At 50.1% G+C, this 19,208-nt stretch overlaps 1 protein-coding gene across 1 annotated transcript in view; it reads right to left on the minus strand.

Moving 5' to 3' along the window:
- Positions 1 to 9,212, minus strand: part of SEZ6L2 (seizure related 6 homolog like 2) — a 90,174-nt gene extending 80,962 nt beyond the window's left edge. The window contains exon 1 of the mRNA XM_072119473.1: positions 8,535 to 9,212. Coding sequence (XP_071975574.1) covers positions 8,535 to 8,592 — 58 coding nt within the window. The 5' untranslated portion in view covers positions 8,593 to 9,212. The remainder of the gene's footprint in view (positions 1 to 8,534) is intronic.
- Positions 9,213 to 19,208: the final 9,996 nt, after the last annotated feature.

Below are 19,208 nucleotides of genomic sequence, written 5' to 3' on the forward strand. Positions count from 1 at the left end.
GGCGACACAATATGAGGGGGAGATGAGAGAGGACACAATATGAGGGGGAGATGAGAAGCCACAATATTAGGGGGAGATGAGAGGGGCCACAATATGAGGGGGAGATGAGAGGGGACACAATATGAGGGGGAGATGGGAGGCCACAATATGAAGAGGAGATAAGAGGACACAATATGAGGGGGAGATGAGAGACCACAATATGAGGAGGAGATGAGAGAGGACACAATATGAGGAGGAGATGAGAGGCCACAATATGAGGGGGAGATGAGAGGGGCCACAATATGAGGAGAAGATGAGAGGCCACTATAGGAGCAGGAGATGAGAGGACACAATATGAGGGGGAGATGAGAGGACACAATATGAGGGGGAGATGAGAGACCACAATATGAGGAGGAGATGAGAGGCCACAAAATGAGGAGGAGATGAGAGGGGACACAATATGAGGAGGAGATGAGAGGCCACAATATGAGGGGGAAATGAGAGGGGATACAATATGAGGGAGGGATGAGAGTCCACAATATGAGGGGGAGATGAGAGGCCACAATATGAGGGGGAGATGAGAGGCCACAATATGAGGAGGAGATGAGAGGCCACAATATGAGGGGGAAATGAGAGGGGATACAATATGAGGGGGGGTGAGAGGGGATACAATATGAGGGGGGGATGAGAGGCCACAATATGAGGGGGAAATGAGAGGGGATACAATATGAGGGGGAGATGAGAGGCCACAATTTGAGGAGCAGATGAGAGGCCACAATATGAAAGGGGGTAAGATGCCACAATATGATGGGGCGATGAGAGAGGCCACAATATGAGTGGGAGATGAGAGGCCACAATATGAGGAGGAAATGAGAGGCCACATTATGAGGGGAAGATGAGAGGGGCCACAATATGAGGGGGATATGAGAGGCCACAATATGAGGAGGAGATGAGAGGTCACAATATGAGGAGGAGATGAGAGGCCACAATATGAGGGGGAGATGAGAGGCCACAATATGAGGGGGAGATGAGAGGCCACAATATGAGGGGGAGATGAGAGGCCACAATATGAGGAGGAGATGAGAGGGGCCACAATATGAGAGGGAAATGTGAGGGGGCCACAAGATGATGGGGAGATGAGAGGACACAATATGAGGGGGGGGGGGTGAGAGGACACAATATGAGGGGGAGATGAGAGGCCACAATATGAGGAGGAGATGAGAGGCCACAATATGAGGGAGAGATGAGAGGCCACAATATGAGAAGGAAATGAGAGGACACAATATGAGGGGGAGATTAGACGGGACACAATATGAGGGGAAGATGAGAAGTCACAATATGAGGGGGAGATGAGAGGACACAATATGAGGGGAAGATGAGAGGCCACAATATGAGGGGGAGATGAGAGGACACAATATGAGGGGGAGATGAGAATCCACAATATGAGGAGGAGATGAGAGGCCACAATATGAGGGGGAGATGAGAGGGGCCACAATATGAGGGGAAGATGAGAGGGGCCACAATATGAGGGAGAGATGAGAGGCCACAATATGAGGGGAGATGAGAGGCCACAATATGAGGGTGAGATGAGAGGTCACAATATGAGGGGGAGATGAGAGGCCACAATATGATGGGGAGATGAGAGGGGATACAATATGAGGAGGAGATGAGAGGCCACAATATGAGGGGGAGATGAGAGGGGATACAATATGAGAGGGAGATGAGGGGCCTCAATATGAGGAGGAGATGAGAGGGGACACAATATCAGGGGTAGATGAGTGGGTCCACAATATCAGGGGTAGATGAGAGGGTCCACAATATGAGGGGGAGATGAGAGGCCACAATATGAGGAGGAGATGAGAGGGGCCACAATATGAGGGGGAGAGGAGAGGCCAAAATATGAGGGGGAGATGAGAGGCCACAATATGAGGGGGAGATGAGAGGCCACAATATGAGGAGGAGATGAGAGGCCACAATATGAGGGGGAGATGACAGGGGCCACAGAATGAGGGGGGGATAAGAGGCCACAATATGAGGGGAAGATGAGAGGCCACAATATGAGGGGGAGATGAAATGGGCCACAATATGAGGAGGAGATGAGAGGCCACAATATGAGGGGGAGATGTGAGGCCACAATATATTGGGGTTGATGAGAGGGGCCACAATATGAGGGGGAGATGATAGCCCACAATATGAGGGGGAGACTAGATGGGCCACAATATGAGGAGGAGATGAGAGGACACAATATAAGGAAAAGATGAGAGGCCACAATATGAGGGGGAGATGAGAGGGTCCACAATATGAGGGGGAGATGAGAGGGGTCAAAATATGATGAGGAGATGAGAGGGGTCACATTATGAGGGGGAGATGTAAGGGGTCACAATATGAGGGGGAGATGAGAGCCCACAATATGAGGGAGGATTTGAGAGGGGCCACAATATGAGGGGGAGATGAGAGGCCACAATATGAGGGGGATATGAGAGGGGCCACAATATGAGGGGGAGATGAGAGGCCACAATATGAGGGGGAGATGAGAGGGGCCACAATATGAGGGGGAGATGAGAGGGGCCACAATATGAGGGGGAGATGAGAGGGGCCACAATATGAGGGTGAGATGAGAGGCCACAATATGAGGAGGAGATGAGAGGCCACAATATGAGGGAGAGATGAGAGGCCACAATATGAGAAGGAAATGAGAGGACACAATATGAGGGGGAGATGAGAGGGGACACAATATGAGGGGAAGATGAGAAGTCACAATATGAGGAGGAGATGAGAGGCCACAATATGAAGGGGAGATGAGAGGCCACAATATGAGGGGGAGATGAGAGGACACCATATGAGGGGAAGATGAGAGGCCACAATATGAGGGGGAGATGAGAGGACACAATATGAGGAGGAGATGAGAATCCACAATATGAGGAGAAGATGAGAGGCCACAATATGAGGGGGAGATGAGAGGGGCCACAATATGAGGGAGAGATGAGAGGGGCCACAATATGAGGGAGAGATGAGAGGCCACAATATGAGGGGAGATGAGAGGCCACAATATGAGGGTGAGATGAGAGGCCACAATATGAGGAGGAGATAAGAGGCCACAATATGAGGGAGAGATGAGAGGCCACAATATGAGGAGGAGATGAGAGGACACAATATGAGGAGGAGATGAGAGGCCACAATATGAGGAGGAGATGAGAGGACACAATATGAGAGGGAGATGAGAGGCCACAATATGAGGAGGAGACGAGAGGACACAATATGAGGAGGAGATGAGAGGGGCCACAATATGAGGAGGAGATGAGAGGCCACAATATGAGGAGGAGATGAGAGGCCACAATATGAGGAGGAGATGAGAGGCCACAATATGAGGGGGAGATGAGAGGCCACAATATGAGGGGGAGATGAGAAACCACAATATGAGGGGGAGATGAGAGGGGACACGATATGAGGGGGAGATGAGAGGCCACAATATGAGGGGAGATGAGAGGTCACAATATGAGGGGGAGATGAGGGACCACAATATGAGGGGGAGATGAGGGACCACAATATGAGGAGGATATGAGAGGACACAATATGAGGACGAGATGAGGGACCACAATATGAGGAGGATATGAGAGGACACAATATGAGGGGAAGATGAGAGGCCACAATATGAGGAGGGATGAGAGGCCACAATATGAGGAGAGATGAGATGCCACAATATGAGGAGGAGATGAGAGGGGCCACAATATGAGGGGGAGATGAGAGGGGCCACAATATGAGGAGGAGATGAGCGGATTCAATATGAGGGGGAGATGAGAGGGGCCACAATATGAGGAGGAGATGAGAGGCCACAATATGAGGGGGAGATGAGAGGGGCCACAATATGAGGAGGAGATGAGAGGTCACAATATGAGGAGGAGATGAGAGCCCACAATATGAGGGGAGATGAGAGGCCACAATATGAGGGGGAGATGAGAGGACACAATATGAGGGGAGATGAGAGGGGACACATAATGAGGGGGGATAAGAGGCCACAATATGAGGGGAAGATGAGAGCCCACAATATGAGGGAGGACATGAGAGGGGCCACAATATGAGGGGGAGATGAGAGGCCACAATATGAGGGGGAAATGAGAGGCCACAATATGAGGGGGAGATGAGAGGGGCCACAATATGAGGAGGAGATGAGAGCCCACAATATGAGGAGGAGATGAGAGGTCACAATATGAGTAGGAGATGAGAGGCCACAATATGAGGGGGAGATGAGAGGCCACAATATGAGGAGGAGATAAGAGGCCACAATATGAGGAGGAGATGAGAGGCCACAATATGTGGAGGAGATGAGAGCCACAATATGAGGAGGAGATGAGAGGACACAATATGAGGGGGAGATGAGAGGGGCCACAATATGAGGGGAGATGAGAGGCAACAATATGAGGAGGAGATGAGAGGCCACAATATGAGGAGGAGATGAGAGGCCACAATATTAGGGGGAAATGAGAGGAGGACACAATATGAGGAGGAGATGGGAGGCCACAATATGAGGGGGAGATGAGAGGCCACAATATGAGGAGGAGATGAGAGGCCACAATATGAGGGGGAGATGAGAGTACACAATATGAGGGGTAGATGAGAGGCCATAATATGTGGGGGAGATGAGAGGGTCCACAATATGAGGGGGAGGTGATAGGGGCCACAATATGAGGGGGAGATGAGGGACCACAATATGAGGGGGAGATGAGGGACCACAATATGTGGAGGAGATGAGAGGGACCACAATATGAGTTGGACATGAGAGCGGCCACAATATGAGGAGGAGATTAGAGGCCACAATATGAGGGGGAGATGAGAGGCCACAATTTTAGGGGAGATGAGAGGGGCCACAATATGAGTTGGAGATGGGAGGGGCCACAATATGAGGAGGAGATGAGAGGACACAATATGAGGGGGAGATGAGAGGCCACAATATGAGGAGCAGATGAGAGGCCACAATATGAGGAGGAGATGAGAGGCCACAATATGAGGGGGAGATGAGCGGACACAATATGAGGAGATGAGAGGGGATACAATATGAGGGGGAGATGAGAGGCCACAATATGAGGGGGAGATAAGAGGCCACAATATGAGGGGGAGATGGTAGGGGATACAATATGAGGGGGAGATGAGAGGCCACAATTTGAGGAGGAGATGAGAGCCCACAATATGAGGAGGAGATGAGCGGATACAATATGAGGGGGAGATGAGAGGCCACAATATGAGGGGGAGATGAGAGGACACAATATGAGGGGGAGATGAGAGGACACAATATGAGGGGGAGATGAGAGGACACAATATGAGGAGATGAGAGGACACAATATGAGGGGGAGATGAGAGGCCACAATATGAGGAGGAGATGAGAGGCCACAATATGAGGGGGAGATGAGAGGCCACAATATGAGGGGGAGATGAGAGGCCACAATATGAGGGGGAGATGAGAGGGGCCACAATATGAGGGGAGATGAAAGGGACCACAATATGAGTTAGAGATGAGAGGGGATACAATATGAGGGGGAGATGAGAGGCCACAATATGAGGGGGAGATGGGAGGGGATACAATATGAGGGGGAGATGAGCGGATACAATATGAGGGGGAGATGAGAGGGACCACAATATGAGGGGGAGATGAGAGGCCACAATATGAGGAGGAGATGAGAGGACACAATATGAGGGGGAGATGAGAGGACACAATATGAGGGGGAGATGAGAGGACACAATATGAGGAGATGAGAGGACACAATATGAGGGGGAGATGAGAGGCCACAATATGAGGAGGAGATGAGAGGCCACAATATGAGGGGGAGATGAGAGGCCACAATATGAGGGGGAGATGAGAGGCCACAATATGAGGGGGAGATGAGAGGGGCCACAATATGAGGGGAGATGAAAGGGACCACAATATGAGTTAGAGATGAGAGGGGATACAATATGAGGGGGAGATGAGAGGCCACAATATGAGGGGGAGATGGGAGGGGATACAATATGAGGGGGAGATGAGCGGATACAATATGAGGGGGAGATGAGAGGGACCACAATATGAGGGGGAGATGAGAGGCCACAATATGAGGAGGAGATGAGAGGCCACAATATGAGGGGGAGATGAGAGGCCACAATATGAGGAGGAGATGAGAGACCACAATATGAGGGGGAGATGAGAGGCCACAATATGAGGAGATGAGAGGGGATACAATATGAGGAGGAGATGAGAGGCCACAATATGAGGGGGAGATGAGAGGCCACAATATGAGGGGGAGATGAGCGGACACAATATGAGGAGATGAGAGGGGATACAATATGAGGGGGAGATGAGAGGACACAATATGAGGAGGAGATGAGAGGCCACAATATGAGGGGGAGATGAGAGGCCACAATATGAGGGGGAGATGAGAGGCCACAATATGAGGGGGAGAGGAGAGGCCACAATTTGAGGAGGAGATGAGAGGCCACAATATGAGGAGGAGATGAGAGGCCACAATATGAGGGGGAGAGGAGAGGCCACAATTTGAGGAGGAGATGAGAGCCCACAATATGAGGAGGAGATGAGCGGATACAATATGAGGGGGAGATAAGGGGCCACAATATGAAGGGGAGATGAGAGGACACAATATGAGGAGGAGATGAGAGGCTACAATATGAGGGGGAGATGAGAGGACACAATATGAGGAGGAGATGAGAGGCTACAATATGAGGGGGAGATGAGAGGACACAATATGAGGAGATGAGAGGCCACAATATGAGGGGGAGATGAGAGGGGATACAATATGAGGAGGAGATGAAGGGCCACAATATTATGGAGAGGCCACAATATGAGGCAGAGCTGGTAGAGGCACAATGTGAGGTTGAGGAGGAGGCCATGATGTGACAGGGAGCCGGAGGTGGACATAATATGAGGGGCAGATGGGGGGGGGGGGGGCATGTGGGGCAGAATCATATTGTGTGGAGACAGAGTAAGGGGCAGGTGATGAGGTGGGGCTCACCCACATCTTATGCCCCCCTTTCACCACTGCAAAAGTTGAGAGATTCCATTCAATTATAACAAAACAGTGGCCCAGAGCAACCAATCACATCTCAGCTGTATTTCTGTAACTCATATTAGAGGATGAAAGCCGAAATCTAATTGGTTGCTATTGGGAATTTCATGAGGATTATAGACCTGGTCACATCATAGATGACAGGTTACTGTGAGGTACCTGGTGCCTCGTACCTCAGTGATGTCACCATGAGATATTGAAGACGAGGTCATATTATAGATGACAGGTTACTGTGAGGTTGCGCCCCAATGTTTAGTCATTGCACAGTTATATCAGCTTCTAGTGACATTAAGGTTGTCACCCAGCTTTCCAGTCCACTAAGTGACAAATCTGCCTCGTCATGCTGCATGCTGGGAGATGTAGTGTCAGACTGGGCCAGTATAATAGGATTATAGATGCCCTGGAGCCTTGTGACCCGCTGGAGATGGCACACAAGGTCCTGGTAATTATGGTCCTACCACGGCGTAAGTGTTACCCCCTTTTCAGGAGTCCAGGAAAGTTGGGCTAAGACGCAGTAATGTCCGCCTTATTGGTTGTCACCCAGCCTTTCTGGAATCAGATTTAACCTTTTACAGAAGAGGATGAGTCAAGGTCTTACATGTTATATATAATGGTGCCCTTTAAATACTGGTTGGGCCTAGAAGGTGTTTGCTGCCAGGGGCCCTGGTGGGGTGGGGGGCACACGTCATACATAATGCAATAACATATGAGAGGATACAATGTCATATAATGTAACGTGATGTAATAGGATGTAACGTAATACAATAGGATACAATGTCATATGATATAATAGGATGTAATAAGATACAATGTAACGTAATACAATAGGATACAATGTCATATAATATAATGGGATGTAATAAGATATAATGTCCCGGGGACGCGGCTGTGATGGCAGCGCAGGAGGGTGGAGGCGAGAACATGACTGAGCAATGAGGATGTGATTGAGGTGACAGATTCGGGATGACCCTGATTAAGTGCCCCCTCACCCCCTCCTCATACATAATGGGATCGGAGAAGATAACCCAACTCCTGGGAGACGGGGCAGGTGAGACGTTCCGCTGTCTGCTCCGGGAGTAGCGGCGTGGTTAACCCTCTCCTCCCCACGCTCAGGCCTCCCCCAGCAACCACATGCAGCCAACCAGGCAGAGCGCAGGGCGACATGACACCTGGCAGCGCTCCCTGCGTGCCTCTATAGGCGCCCCCCATCTATATGACCCCCCATAGGCTCTGTACGTCCCATACACATGAAGGGCTCTCCCATCACCCTACGCATGGCGATCCGGCAGCAGGACGCACCACGCTGAGACAATGGAAGCCGATGGCCCTTTTTTTCCACTGGCGTTTTTCCTGATCCCATACACCCTGCGCCCCTATATGCCCTATATGCCCCATATGTCCCATATGTCCTGCTCTCCAGCCCATACACAATCTTATCCCGCGTATCATGACATCTCCTATACACCATGCACACACGTCTGACACTGCAGCAGCCATGCAGCTCACCTTCCACAGCAGCCAGGAGCAGTACCACCACGGAGAAGACAACATCCACAGCTCGCATCCTGCCCCGCAGATCTACCCCAGGCAGGGCAATTCTTGTATCCAGGGGGATGGAGCAGATCTACCCCAGGCAGGGCAAGTCTTGTATCCAGGGGGATGGAGCAGATCTACCCCAGGCAGGGCAATTCTTGTATCCACGGGGATGGAGCAGATCTACCCCAGGCAGGGCAATTCTTGTATCCGGGGGGGATGGAGCAGATCTATCCCGGGCAGGGCAATTCTTGTATCCAGGGGGATGGAGCAGATCTACCTCAGGCAGGGCAATTCTTGTATCCGGGAGGATGGAGCAGATCTACCCCAGGCAGGGCTCTTGTATCCAGGGGGATGGAGCAGATCTACCCCAGGCAGGGCACTTCTTGTATCCGGGGGGATGGAGCAGATCTGGTCCCTGGCTGCGCCGTCTGCTGCGCTGCGATCATACACCTCCTTGTGTCTTATGGGAAAGGTGCAGCTCTGGCTCCCACCTACAAGATGTAGCCCCCTCCCTCTCCTGTCCCCTCTGTTGTGGTGCTGAGGGGGGATGTGCAGGGGTGTCTGGCGGAGATGCCCGTTCTGCAGGGTGCTGCTATGTGGGCTCTGACAGCTGAAGGTGATTCTTTACCCAAGAGCTGAATCAATAGGAGTTTAAGGAGGGCGGGGGGAGGGAGGGAACAGGAAACGTGCGGCCAGATGGGACCCAGACAAAATCTCGCCCCCCATGGGGATAGGGGCAGGGGTGTTAGCGTTAACACGTTGCAGAGTCCTGATTTGCATATAATAGTCATTTTTTATTTAGCGTTAATTATGGATTTCTGTAGCTGCATCATCAGCATAGCCCCCCGCCCCCAGGCCCTGTAACTAAAGGGGGCGCAGCCTATCATTACAGCACATCACCCAGGGAAGGGTGGGCACCCAGGCAGAAACTTCAAGCCCCCCCCCCCTGACCCAAGTCCTCCAGGATCAGCACCAGCACTGGTGGACAGCGCCGCTCAGCTCCCCAGGAACAGCAGCATAGACAAGGACATAGTGGGAGTAGTAGTCCTCCAGGATCAGCACCAGCACTGGTGGATAGCGCCCCTCAGCTCCCCAGGAACAGCAGCATAGACAAGGACATAGTGGGAGTAGTAGTCCTCCAGGATCAGCACCAGCACTGGTGGATAGCGCCCCTCAGCTCCCCAGGAACAGCAGCAAAGACAAGGACATTGTGGGAGTAGTAGTCCTCCAGGATCAGCACCAGCACTGGTGGACAGCGCCCCTCAGCTCCCCAGGTAAACAATGGAACAGCAGTATAGACAAGGACATAGTGGGAGTAGTAATCCTCCAGGATCAGCACCAGCACTGAATCATGTAAAGAGACCTAGGAGTAGACCTTGAAACAGACAACATGAGTAGTGAATATGATAGGAGTAGTTGTCCTTCAGTTGCAGCAGGATAAGCACCAGGCATGATGGACCCCAGTAGTAGTAGTCCTGCGGGGTCAGCATAGGACTTGTAGACAGCGCCCCTCAGCTCCTCAGGAACAGCAGCAAAGACAAGGACATAGTGGGAGTAGTAGTCCTCCAGGATTAGCACCAGCACTGGAATGTCAGTAGAACCAGCATGAACAACTGTCCGGATCAGCACCCGAACTAATGGACAGCGCCAGCTTCCTCACTCACAATGGACAACCAAAGGATCAGCACTAAATAGCACTAAATAGAATTAGGTCTGGTTCAGCACCGGGCAGCATGACCACTGGACATGCTAGGAGTAGTAGTCCTCTGGGATCAGCAGTAGGACTGTTCTGAACTACTCAGATCAGCTCTAAATCGTGTACCAAGGAGCAATAGTCCTCATGCTGCAGGATCAGCACTGGGCAGCATGGCTACTGGTATGCTAGGAGTAGTAGTCCTCTGGGATCAGCAATAGGATTAGTGGTCCTCAGGTCAACACTAGATAACCAAGGCAGTAGTTCAAACATGACAAGTGAATATTCTAGGAGTAGTAGTCCTCTTCCTGCTGCAGATCAGCACCAGAACCAATGGACAGCACCAGCTTCCTAAGGTCAACACAACAGACAACCAAGGGATTAGACCCAGTATGGAGAGAGCGCATTGTGGGAGTAGTAGTCCTCCCTTTGTAATATACTGGTTCCTCCTGCCTGCATTCTAGGAGTAGTAGTTCTCCACTTGTAATATACTGGTTCCTCCTGCCTATATTCTAGGAGTAGTAGTTCTCCACTTGTAATATACAGGTTCCTCCTGCCTGTATTCTAGGAGTAGTAGTCCTCCACTTGTAATATACGGGTTTCTCCTGCCTCTATTCTAGGAGTAGTAGTCCTCCCCTTGTAATATACTGGTTCATCCTGCCTATATTCTAGGAGTAGTAGTCCTCCACTTGTAATATACTGGTTCCTCCTGCCTGTATTCTAGGAGTAGTAGTCCTCCCCTTGTAATATACAGGTTCCTCCTGCCTATATTCTAGGAGTAGTAGTCCTCCCCTTGTAATATACTGGTTCATCCTGCCTATATTCTAGGAGTAGTAGTCCTCCCCTTGTAATATACTGGTTCCTCCTGCCTATATTCTAGGAGTAGTAGTCCTCCACTTGTAATATACGGGTTCCTCCTGCCTCTATTCTAGGAGTAGTAGTCCTCCCCTTGTAATATACTGGTTCATCCTGCCTATATTCTAGGAGTAGTAGTCCTCCCCTTGTAATATACTGGTTCCTCCTGCCTGTATTCTAGGAGTAGTAGTCCTCCCCTTGTAATATACTGGTTCCTCCTGCCTATATTCTAGGAGTAGTAGTCCTCCCCTTGTAATATACTGGTTCCTCCTGCCTGTATTCTAGGAGTAGTAGTCCTCCCCTTGTAATATACAGGTTCCTCCTGCCTATATTCTAGGAGTAGTAGTCCTCCACTTGTAATATACTGGTTCCTCCTGCCTATATTCTAGGAGTAGTAGTCCTCCCCTTGTAATATACTTGTACCACCTGCCTACATTCTAGGAGTAGTAGTCCTCCACTTGTAATATACTGGTTCCTCCTGCCTATATTCTAGGAGTAGTAGTCCTCCCCTTGTAATATACTTGTACCACCTGCCTACATTCTAGGAGTAGTAGTCCTCCACTTGTAATATACTGGTTCCTCCTGCCTATATTCTAGGAGTAGTAGTTCTCCACTTGTAATATACAGGTTCCTCCTGCCTGTATTCTAGGAGTAGTAGTCCTCCCCTTGTAATATACTGGTTCATCCTGCCTATATTCTAGGAGTAGTAGTCCTCCCCTTGTAATATACAGGTTCCTCCTGCCTATATTCTAGGAGTAGTAGTCCCCCACTTGTAATATACTGGTTCCTCCTGCCTATATTCTAGGAGTAGTAGTCCTCCACTTGTAATATACTGGTTCCTCCTGCCTGTATTCTAGGAGTAGTAGTCCTCCACTTGTAATATACTGGTTCCTCCTGCCTATATTCTAGGAGTAGTAGTCCTCCACTTGTAATATACTGGTTCCTCCTGCCTATATTCTAGGAGTAGTAGTCCTCCACTTGTAATATACTGGTTCCTCCTGCCTGTATTCTAGGAGTAGTAGTCCTCCACTTGTAATATACTGGTTCCTCCTGCCTATATTCTAGGAGTAGTAGTCCTCCACTTGTAATATACTGGTTCCTCCTGCCTGTATTCTAGGAGTAGTAGTCCTCCACTTGTAATATACGGGTTCCTCCTGCCTCTATTCTAGGAGTAGTAGTCCTCCACTTGTAATATACTGGTTTCTCCTGCCTGTATTCTAGGAGTAGTAGTCCTCCCCTTGTAATATACTGGTTCCTCCTGCCTATATTCTAGGAGTAGTAGTCCTACCCTTGTAATATACTGGTTCCTCCTGCCTATATTCTAGGAGTAGTAGTCCTACCCTTGTAATATACAGGTTCATACTGCCTATATTCTAGGAGTAGTAGTCCTCCACTTGTAATATACTTGTACCACCTGCCTACATTCTAGGAGTAGTAGTCCTCCCCTTGTAATATACTGGTTCCTCCTGCCTATATTCTAGGAGTAGTAGTTCTCCACTTGTAATATACAGGTTCCTCCTGCCTGTATTCTAGGAGTAGTAGTCCTCCACTTGTAATATACTGGTTCCTCCTGCCTCTATTCTAGGAGTAGTAGTTCTCCACTTATAATATACTGGTTCCTCCTGCCTCTATTCTAGGAGTAGTAGTTCTCCACTTGTAATATACTGGTTTCTCCTGCCTGTATTCTAGGAGTAGTAGTCCTCCCCTTGTAATATACTGGTTCCTCCTGCCTATATTCTAGGAGTAGTAGTCCTACCCTTGTAATATACAGGTTCATACTGCCTATATTCTAGGAGTAGTAGTCCTCCACTTGTAATATACTTGTACCACCTGCCTACATTCTAGGAGTAGTAGTCCTCCACTTGTAATATACTGGTTCCTCCTACCTATATTCTAGGAGTAGTAGTTCTCCACTTGTAATATACTGGTTCCTCCTGCCTCTATTCTAGGAGTAGTAGTCCTCCCCTTGTAATATACTGGTTCCTCCTGCCTGTATTCTAGGAGTAGTAGTTCTCCCCTTGTAATATACTGGTTCCTCCTGCCTGTATTCTAGGAGTAGTAGTCCTCCACTTGTAATATACTGGTTCCTCCTGCCTCTATTCTAGGAGTAGTAGTCCTCCCCTTGTAATATACAGGTTCCTCCTGCCTATATTCTAGGAGTAGTAGTCCTCCACTTGTAATATACTGGTTCCTCCTGCCCGTATTCTAGGAGTAGTAGTCCTCCACTTGTAATATACTTGTACCACCTGCCTACATTCTAGGAGTAGTAGTTCTCCACTTGTAATATACTGGTTCCTCCTGCCCGTATTCTAGGAGTAGTAGTCCTCCCCTTGTAATATACTGGTTCCTCCTGCCTATATTCTAGCAGTAGTAGTCCTCCCCTTGTAATATACTGGTTCCTTCTGCCTGTATTCTAGGAGTAGTAGTCCTCCACTTGTAATATACTGGTTCCTTCTGCCTGTATTCTAGGAGTAGTAGTCCTCCACTTGTAATATACTGGTTCCTCCTGCCTCTATTCTAGGAGTAGTAGTCCTCCACTTGTAATATACTGGTTCCTCCTGCCTATATTCTAGGAGTAGTAGTCCTCCACTTGTAATATACTGGTTCCTTCTGCCTGTATTCTAGGAGTAGTAGTCCTCCACTTGTAATATACTGGTTCCTCCTGCCTCTATTCTAGGAGTAGTAGTCCTCCCCTTGTAATATACTGGTTCCTCCTGCCTATATTCTAGCAGTAGTAGTCCCGGAGAATTACTAAATAACTCATTCTTAAACAGTATGGCTGGAGGTCCAGAGGACTGTGGACATGCTGGGACTTATAGTCCACCAGCACCCACACCAGGTCTGGAGGAATGAGAACTGCTGAGGCTCAAGGTCAGCTCCGCGCTCCCTACATACTGAAGAGGAACTACAAGAACCAGCGGGAGAAGAAAAGGCCCAGGCATGCTGGGACCAGTAGTTCTGCAGGGGTTTGAGCTTCACTGGAGCAGCAGGTGAGAGGATGGAGCGAGGCCTCCTGAGGATGCAGGTTGTGCTGGGACTGTTAGTTCTCCAACAGCATCAGTGCACTGTGCAATTTTATGGCACCAAAACAGATGGAGGAGACCCAGACATGCTGGGACTAGTAGTTCTCTGGGTACCAGGGCTCAGAGGGTCTCATGAAATGCTAGGAGTAGTAGTTCTCCGGGTACCAGGGCTCAGAGGGTCTCATGGCATGCTGGGAGTAATAGTTCCCCAGGTCCCAGTGTTTGAGTAGTACAGGGCTTAGAGAGTCCTATGGCATGCTGGGAGTAGTAGTTCTCTGGGTACCAGTGTTTGAGTAGCTCAGGGCTTAGAGAGTCTCATGGCATGCTGGGAGTAGTAGTTCTCTGGGTACCAGGGCTCAGAGGGTGTCATGGCATGCTGGGAGTAGTAGTTGTCTGGGTACCAGGGCTCAGAGGGTCTCATGGCCTGTTGGGAGTAGTAGTTCTTTGGGTACCAGGGCTCAGAGGGTCTCATGGCCTGCTGGGAGTAGTAGTTCTCTGGGTACCAGGGCTCAGAAAGTCTCATGGCATGCTGGGGGTAGTAGTTCTCTGGGTACCAGGTCTCAGAGGGTCTCATGGCATGCTGGGAGTAGTAGTTCTCTGGGTACCAGGGCTCAGAGGGTCTCATGGCCTGCTGGGAGTAGTAGTTCTCTGGGTACCAGGGCTCAGAGGGTCTCATGGCCTGCTAGGAGTAGTAGTTTTCTGGGTACCAGGGCTCAGAGGGTCTCATGGCCTGCTGGGGGTAGTAGTTCTCTGGGTACCAGGGCTCAGAGGGTCTCATGGCCTGCTGGGAACAATAGTTCCCAGGGTACTAGGGCTCAGAGGGTCTCATGGCCTGCTGGGAGTAATAGTTCTCTGGGTACCAGGGCTTAGAGGGTCTCATAGCCTGCTGGGACTAGTAGTTCTCTGGGTACCAGTGTTTGAGTAGCTCAGGGCTTAGAGAGTCTCATGGCATGCTGGGAGTAGTAGTTCTCTGGGTACCAGGGCTCAGAGGGTCTCATGACCTGCTGGGGGTAGTAGTTCTCTGGGTACCAGGGCTCAGAGGGTCTCATGGCCTGCTGGGGGTAGTAGTTCTCTGGGTACCAGGGCTCAGAGGGTTTCATGGCCTGCTGGGAGTAGTAGTTCTCTGGGTACCAGGGCTCAGAGGGTCTCATGGCCTGCTGGGGGTAGTAGTTCTCTGGGTACCAGGGCTCAGAGGGTTTCATGGCCTGCTGGGAGTAGTAGTTCTCTGGGTACCAGGGCTCAGAGGGTATCATGGCCTGCTGGGGGTAGTAGTTCTCTGGGTACCAGGGCTCAGAAGGTCTCATGGCCTGCTAGGAGTAGTAGTTCTCTGGGTACCAGGGCTCAGAGGGTCTCATGGCTTGCTGGGGGTAGTAGTTCTCTGGGTACCAGGGCTCAGAGGATCTCATGGCCTGCTAGGAGTACTGGCAGCCTGTGTGGAGGCAGACATCAGCTGGGCATGCTGGCATCTGTAGTGCGCCCTGTGTTTTGCATGGTGTATTGATGCCACCTGCTTCTCCTTTGTGCAGACTGTCACCTCCTCCTCCATCATTCCTTATCCTGCTCCCCCTCCATCTCCTCCCCCTCTCTCCTCCCTGCTCTCTGCATTGCAGGCTCTGCTGGGCACTGGAAGGGGAGAGAGCACAGGCATTATGACCACAGAATACAGGGGGCACACAGAGACCCCCACACCAGAGACCAAGCCTGGAGGACAGGGGCCCAGCAGCCCCCCACAAGTACAGAGCACCCACCATACAGGAGGAACTGCACCAGAGATGCTACAGCACAGAATGTACAACAGCTACATAGTATCTCCTCCCAACCACAGCAACAATGTGTCACCAGTACATTACAGCTACCAGGAGGGGGCAGTATTATAGTAGTTATAACTCGTGTCATCCCTCATCCTCATAGACTGTAAGCTCCTGTGTGTCCCCCTCATCCTCATAGACTGTAAGCTCTTGTGTCATCCCTCATCCTCATAGACTGTAAGCTCCTGTGTCACCCCCTCATCCTCATAGACTGTAAGCTCTTGTGTCACCCCCTCCTTCTCATAGACTGTAAGCTCTTGTGTCCCTCCCTCATCCACATAGACTGTAAGCTCTTGTGTCACCTCTTCATCCTCATAGACTGTAAGCTCTTGTGTCACCCCTCATCCTCATAGACTGTAAGCTCTTGTGTCCTCCCCTTTTCCTCATAGACTGTAAGCTCTTGTGTCCTCCCCTCATCCTCATAGACTGTAAGCTCTTGTGTCACCCCCTCATCCTCATAGACTGTAAGCTCTTGTGTCCTCCCCTCATCCTCATAGACTGTAAGCTCTTGTGTCACCCCCTCATCCTCATAGACTGTAAGCTCTTGTGTCACCCCCTCATCCTCATAGACTGCAAGCTCTTGTGTCACCCCCTCATCCTCATAGACTGTAAGCTCTTGTGTCCCCCCTCATCCTCATAGACTGTAAGCTCTTGTGTCCCTCCTCATCCTCATAGACTGTAAGCTCTTGTGTCACCCCCTCATCCTCATAGACTGTAAGCTCTTGTGTCACCCCCTCATCCTCATAGACTGTAAGCTCTTGTGTCACCCCCTCATCCTCATAGACTGTAAGCTCTTGTGTCCCCCCTCATCCTCATAGACTGTAAGCTCTTGTGTCACCCCCTCATCCTCATAGACTGTAAGCTCCTGTGTCACCCCCTCATCCTCATAGACTGTAAGCTCTTGTGTCACCCCCTCATCCTCATAGACTGTAAGCTCTTGTGTCACCCATCATCCTCATAGACAGTAAGCTCTTGTGTCCCCCCTCATCCTCATAGACTGTAAGCTCTTGTGTCACCTCTCATCCTCATAGACTGTAAGCTCTTGTGTCACCCCCTCATCCTCATAGACTGTAAGCTCTTGTGTCACCCCCTCATCCTTATAGACTGTAAGCTCTTGTGTCACCCCCTCATCCTCATAGACTGTAAGCTCTTGTGTCCCCCTCATCCTCATAGACTGTAAGCTCTTGTGTCACGCCCTCATCCTTATAGACTGTAAGCTCTTGTGTCTCCCCTCATCCTCATAGACTGTAAGCTCTTGTGTCACCCCCTCATCCTCATAGACTGTAAGCTCTTGTGTCACCCCCCTCATCCTCATAGACTGTAAGCTCTTGTGTCCCCCTCATCCTCATAGACTGTAAGCTCTTGTGTCACGCCCTCATCCTTATAGACTGTAAGCTCTTGTGTCTCCCCTCATCCTCATAGACTGTAAGCTCTTGTGTCACCCCCTCATCCTCATAGACTGTAAGCTCTTGTGTCCCCCATCATCCTCATAGACTGTAAGCTCTTGTGTCACCTCTCATCCTCATAGACTGTAAGCTCTTGTGTCACCTCTCATCCTCATAGACTGTAAGCTCTTGTGTCCCCCTCATCCTCATAAACTGTAAGCTCTTGTGTCACCCCCTCATCCTCATAGACTGTAAGCTCTTGTGTCACCCCCTCATCCTCATAGACTGTAAGCTCTTGTGTCCCCCCTCATCCTCATAGACTGTAAGCTCTTGTGTCACCCCTCATCCTCATAGACTGTAAGCTCTTGTGTCACGCCCTCATCCTTATAGACTGTAAGCTCTTGTGTCACCTCTCATCCTCATAGACTGTAAGCTCTTGTGTCACCCCCTCATCCTCATAGACTGTAAGCTCTTGTGTCACCTCCTCATCCTCATAGACTGTAAGCTCTTGTGTCACCCCCTCATCCTCATAGACTGTAAGCTCTTGTGTCCCCATCATCCTCATAGACTGTAAGCTCTTGTGTCACCTCTCATCCTCATAGACTGTAAGCTCTTGTGTCACCTCTCATCCTCATAGACTGTAAGCTCTTGTGTCCCCCTCATCCTCATAGACTGTAAGCTCTTGTGTCACCCCCTCATCCTCATAGAATGTAAGCTCTTGTGTCACCCCCTCATCCTCATAGACTGTAAGCTCTTGTGTCACCCCCTCATCCTCATAGACTGTAAGCTCTTGTGTCACCCCCTCATCCTCATAGACTGTAAGCTCTTGTGTCACCCCCTCATCCTCATAGACTGCAAGCTCTGGTGTCACCCCCTCATCCTCATAGACTGTAAGCTCTTGTGTCCCCCCTCATCCTCATAGACTGTAAGCTCTTGTGTCACCCCTCATCCTCATAGACTGTAAGCTCTTGTGTCACCCCCTCATCCTCATGGACTGTAGGCTCTTGTGTCACCCCTTCATCCTCATAGACTGTAAGCTCTTGTGTCCCTCCCTCATCCTCATAGACTGTAAGCTCTTGTGTCCCCCCTCATCCTCATAGACTGTAAGCTCTTGTGTCACCCCTCATCCTCATAGACTGTAAGCTCTTGTGTCACCCCTCATCCTCATAGACTGTAAGCTCTTGTGTCACCCCTCATCCTCATAGATTGTAAGCTCTTGTGTCACCCCCTCATCCTCATAGACTGTAAGCTCTTGTGTCCCCCCTCATCCTCATAGACTGTAAGCTCTTGTGTCACCTCTCATCCTCATAGACTGTAAGCTCTTGTGTCACCCCCTCATCCTCATAGACTGTAAGCTCTTGTGTCACCCCCTCATCCTTATAGACTGTAAGCTCTTGTGTCTCCCCTCATCCTCATAGACTGTAAGCTCTTGTGTCACCTCTTCATCCTCATAGACTGTAAGCTCTTGTGTCACCCCCTCATCCTCATAGACTGTAAGCTCTTGTGTCCCCCATCATCCTCATAGACTGTAAGCTCTTGTGTCACCCCCTCATCCTCATAGACTGTAAGCTCTTGTGTCACCCCCTCATCCTCATAGACTGTAAGCTCTTGTGTCCCCCTCATCCTCATAGACTGTAAGCTCTTGTGTCACCCCCTCATCCTCATAGACTGTAAGCTCTTGTGTCACCCCCTCATCCTCATAGACTGTAAGCTCTTGTGTCCCCCCTCATCCTCATAGACTGTAAGCTCTTGTGTCACCCCCTCATCCTCATAGACTGTAAGCTCTTGTGTCACCCCCTCATCCTCATGGACTGTAAGCTCTTGTGTCCCCCCTCATCCTCATAGACTGTAAGCTCTTGTGTCCCCCCTCATCCTCATAG

Source organism: Engystomops pustulosus, chromosome 8, assembly GCF_040894005.1.
Source record: "Engystomops pustulosus chromosome 8, aEngPut4.maternal, whole genome shotgun sequence".
Lineage (NCBI taxonomy): Eukaryota > Metazoa > Chordata > Amphibia > Anura > Leptodactylidae > Engystomops > Engystomops pustulosus.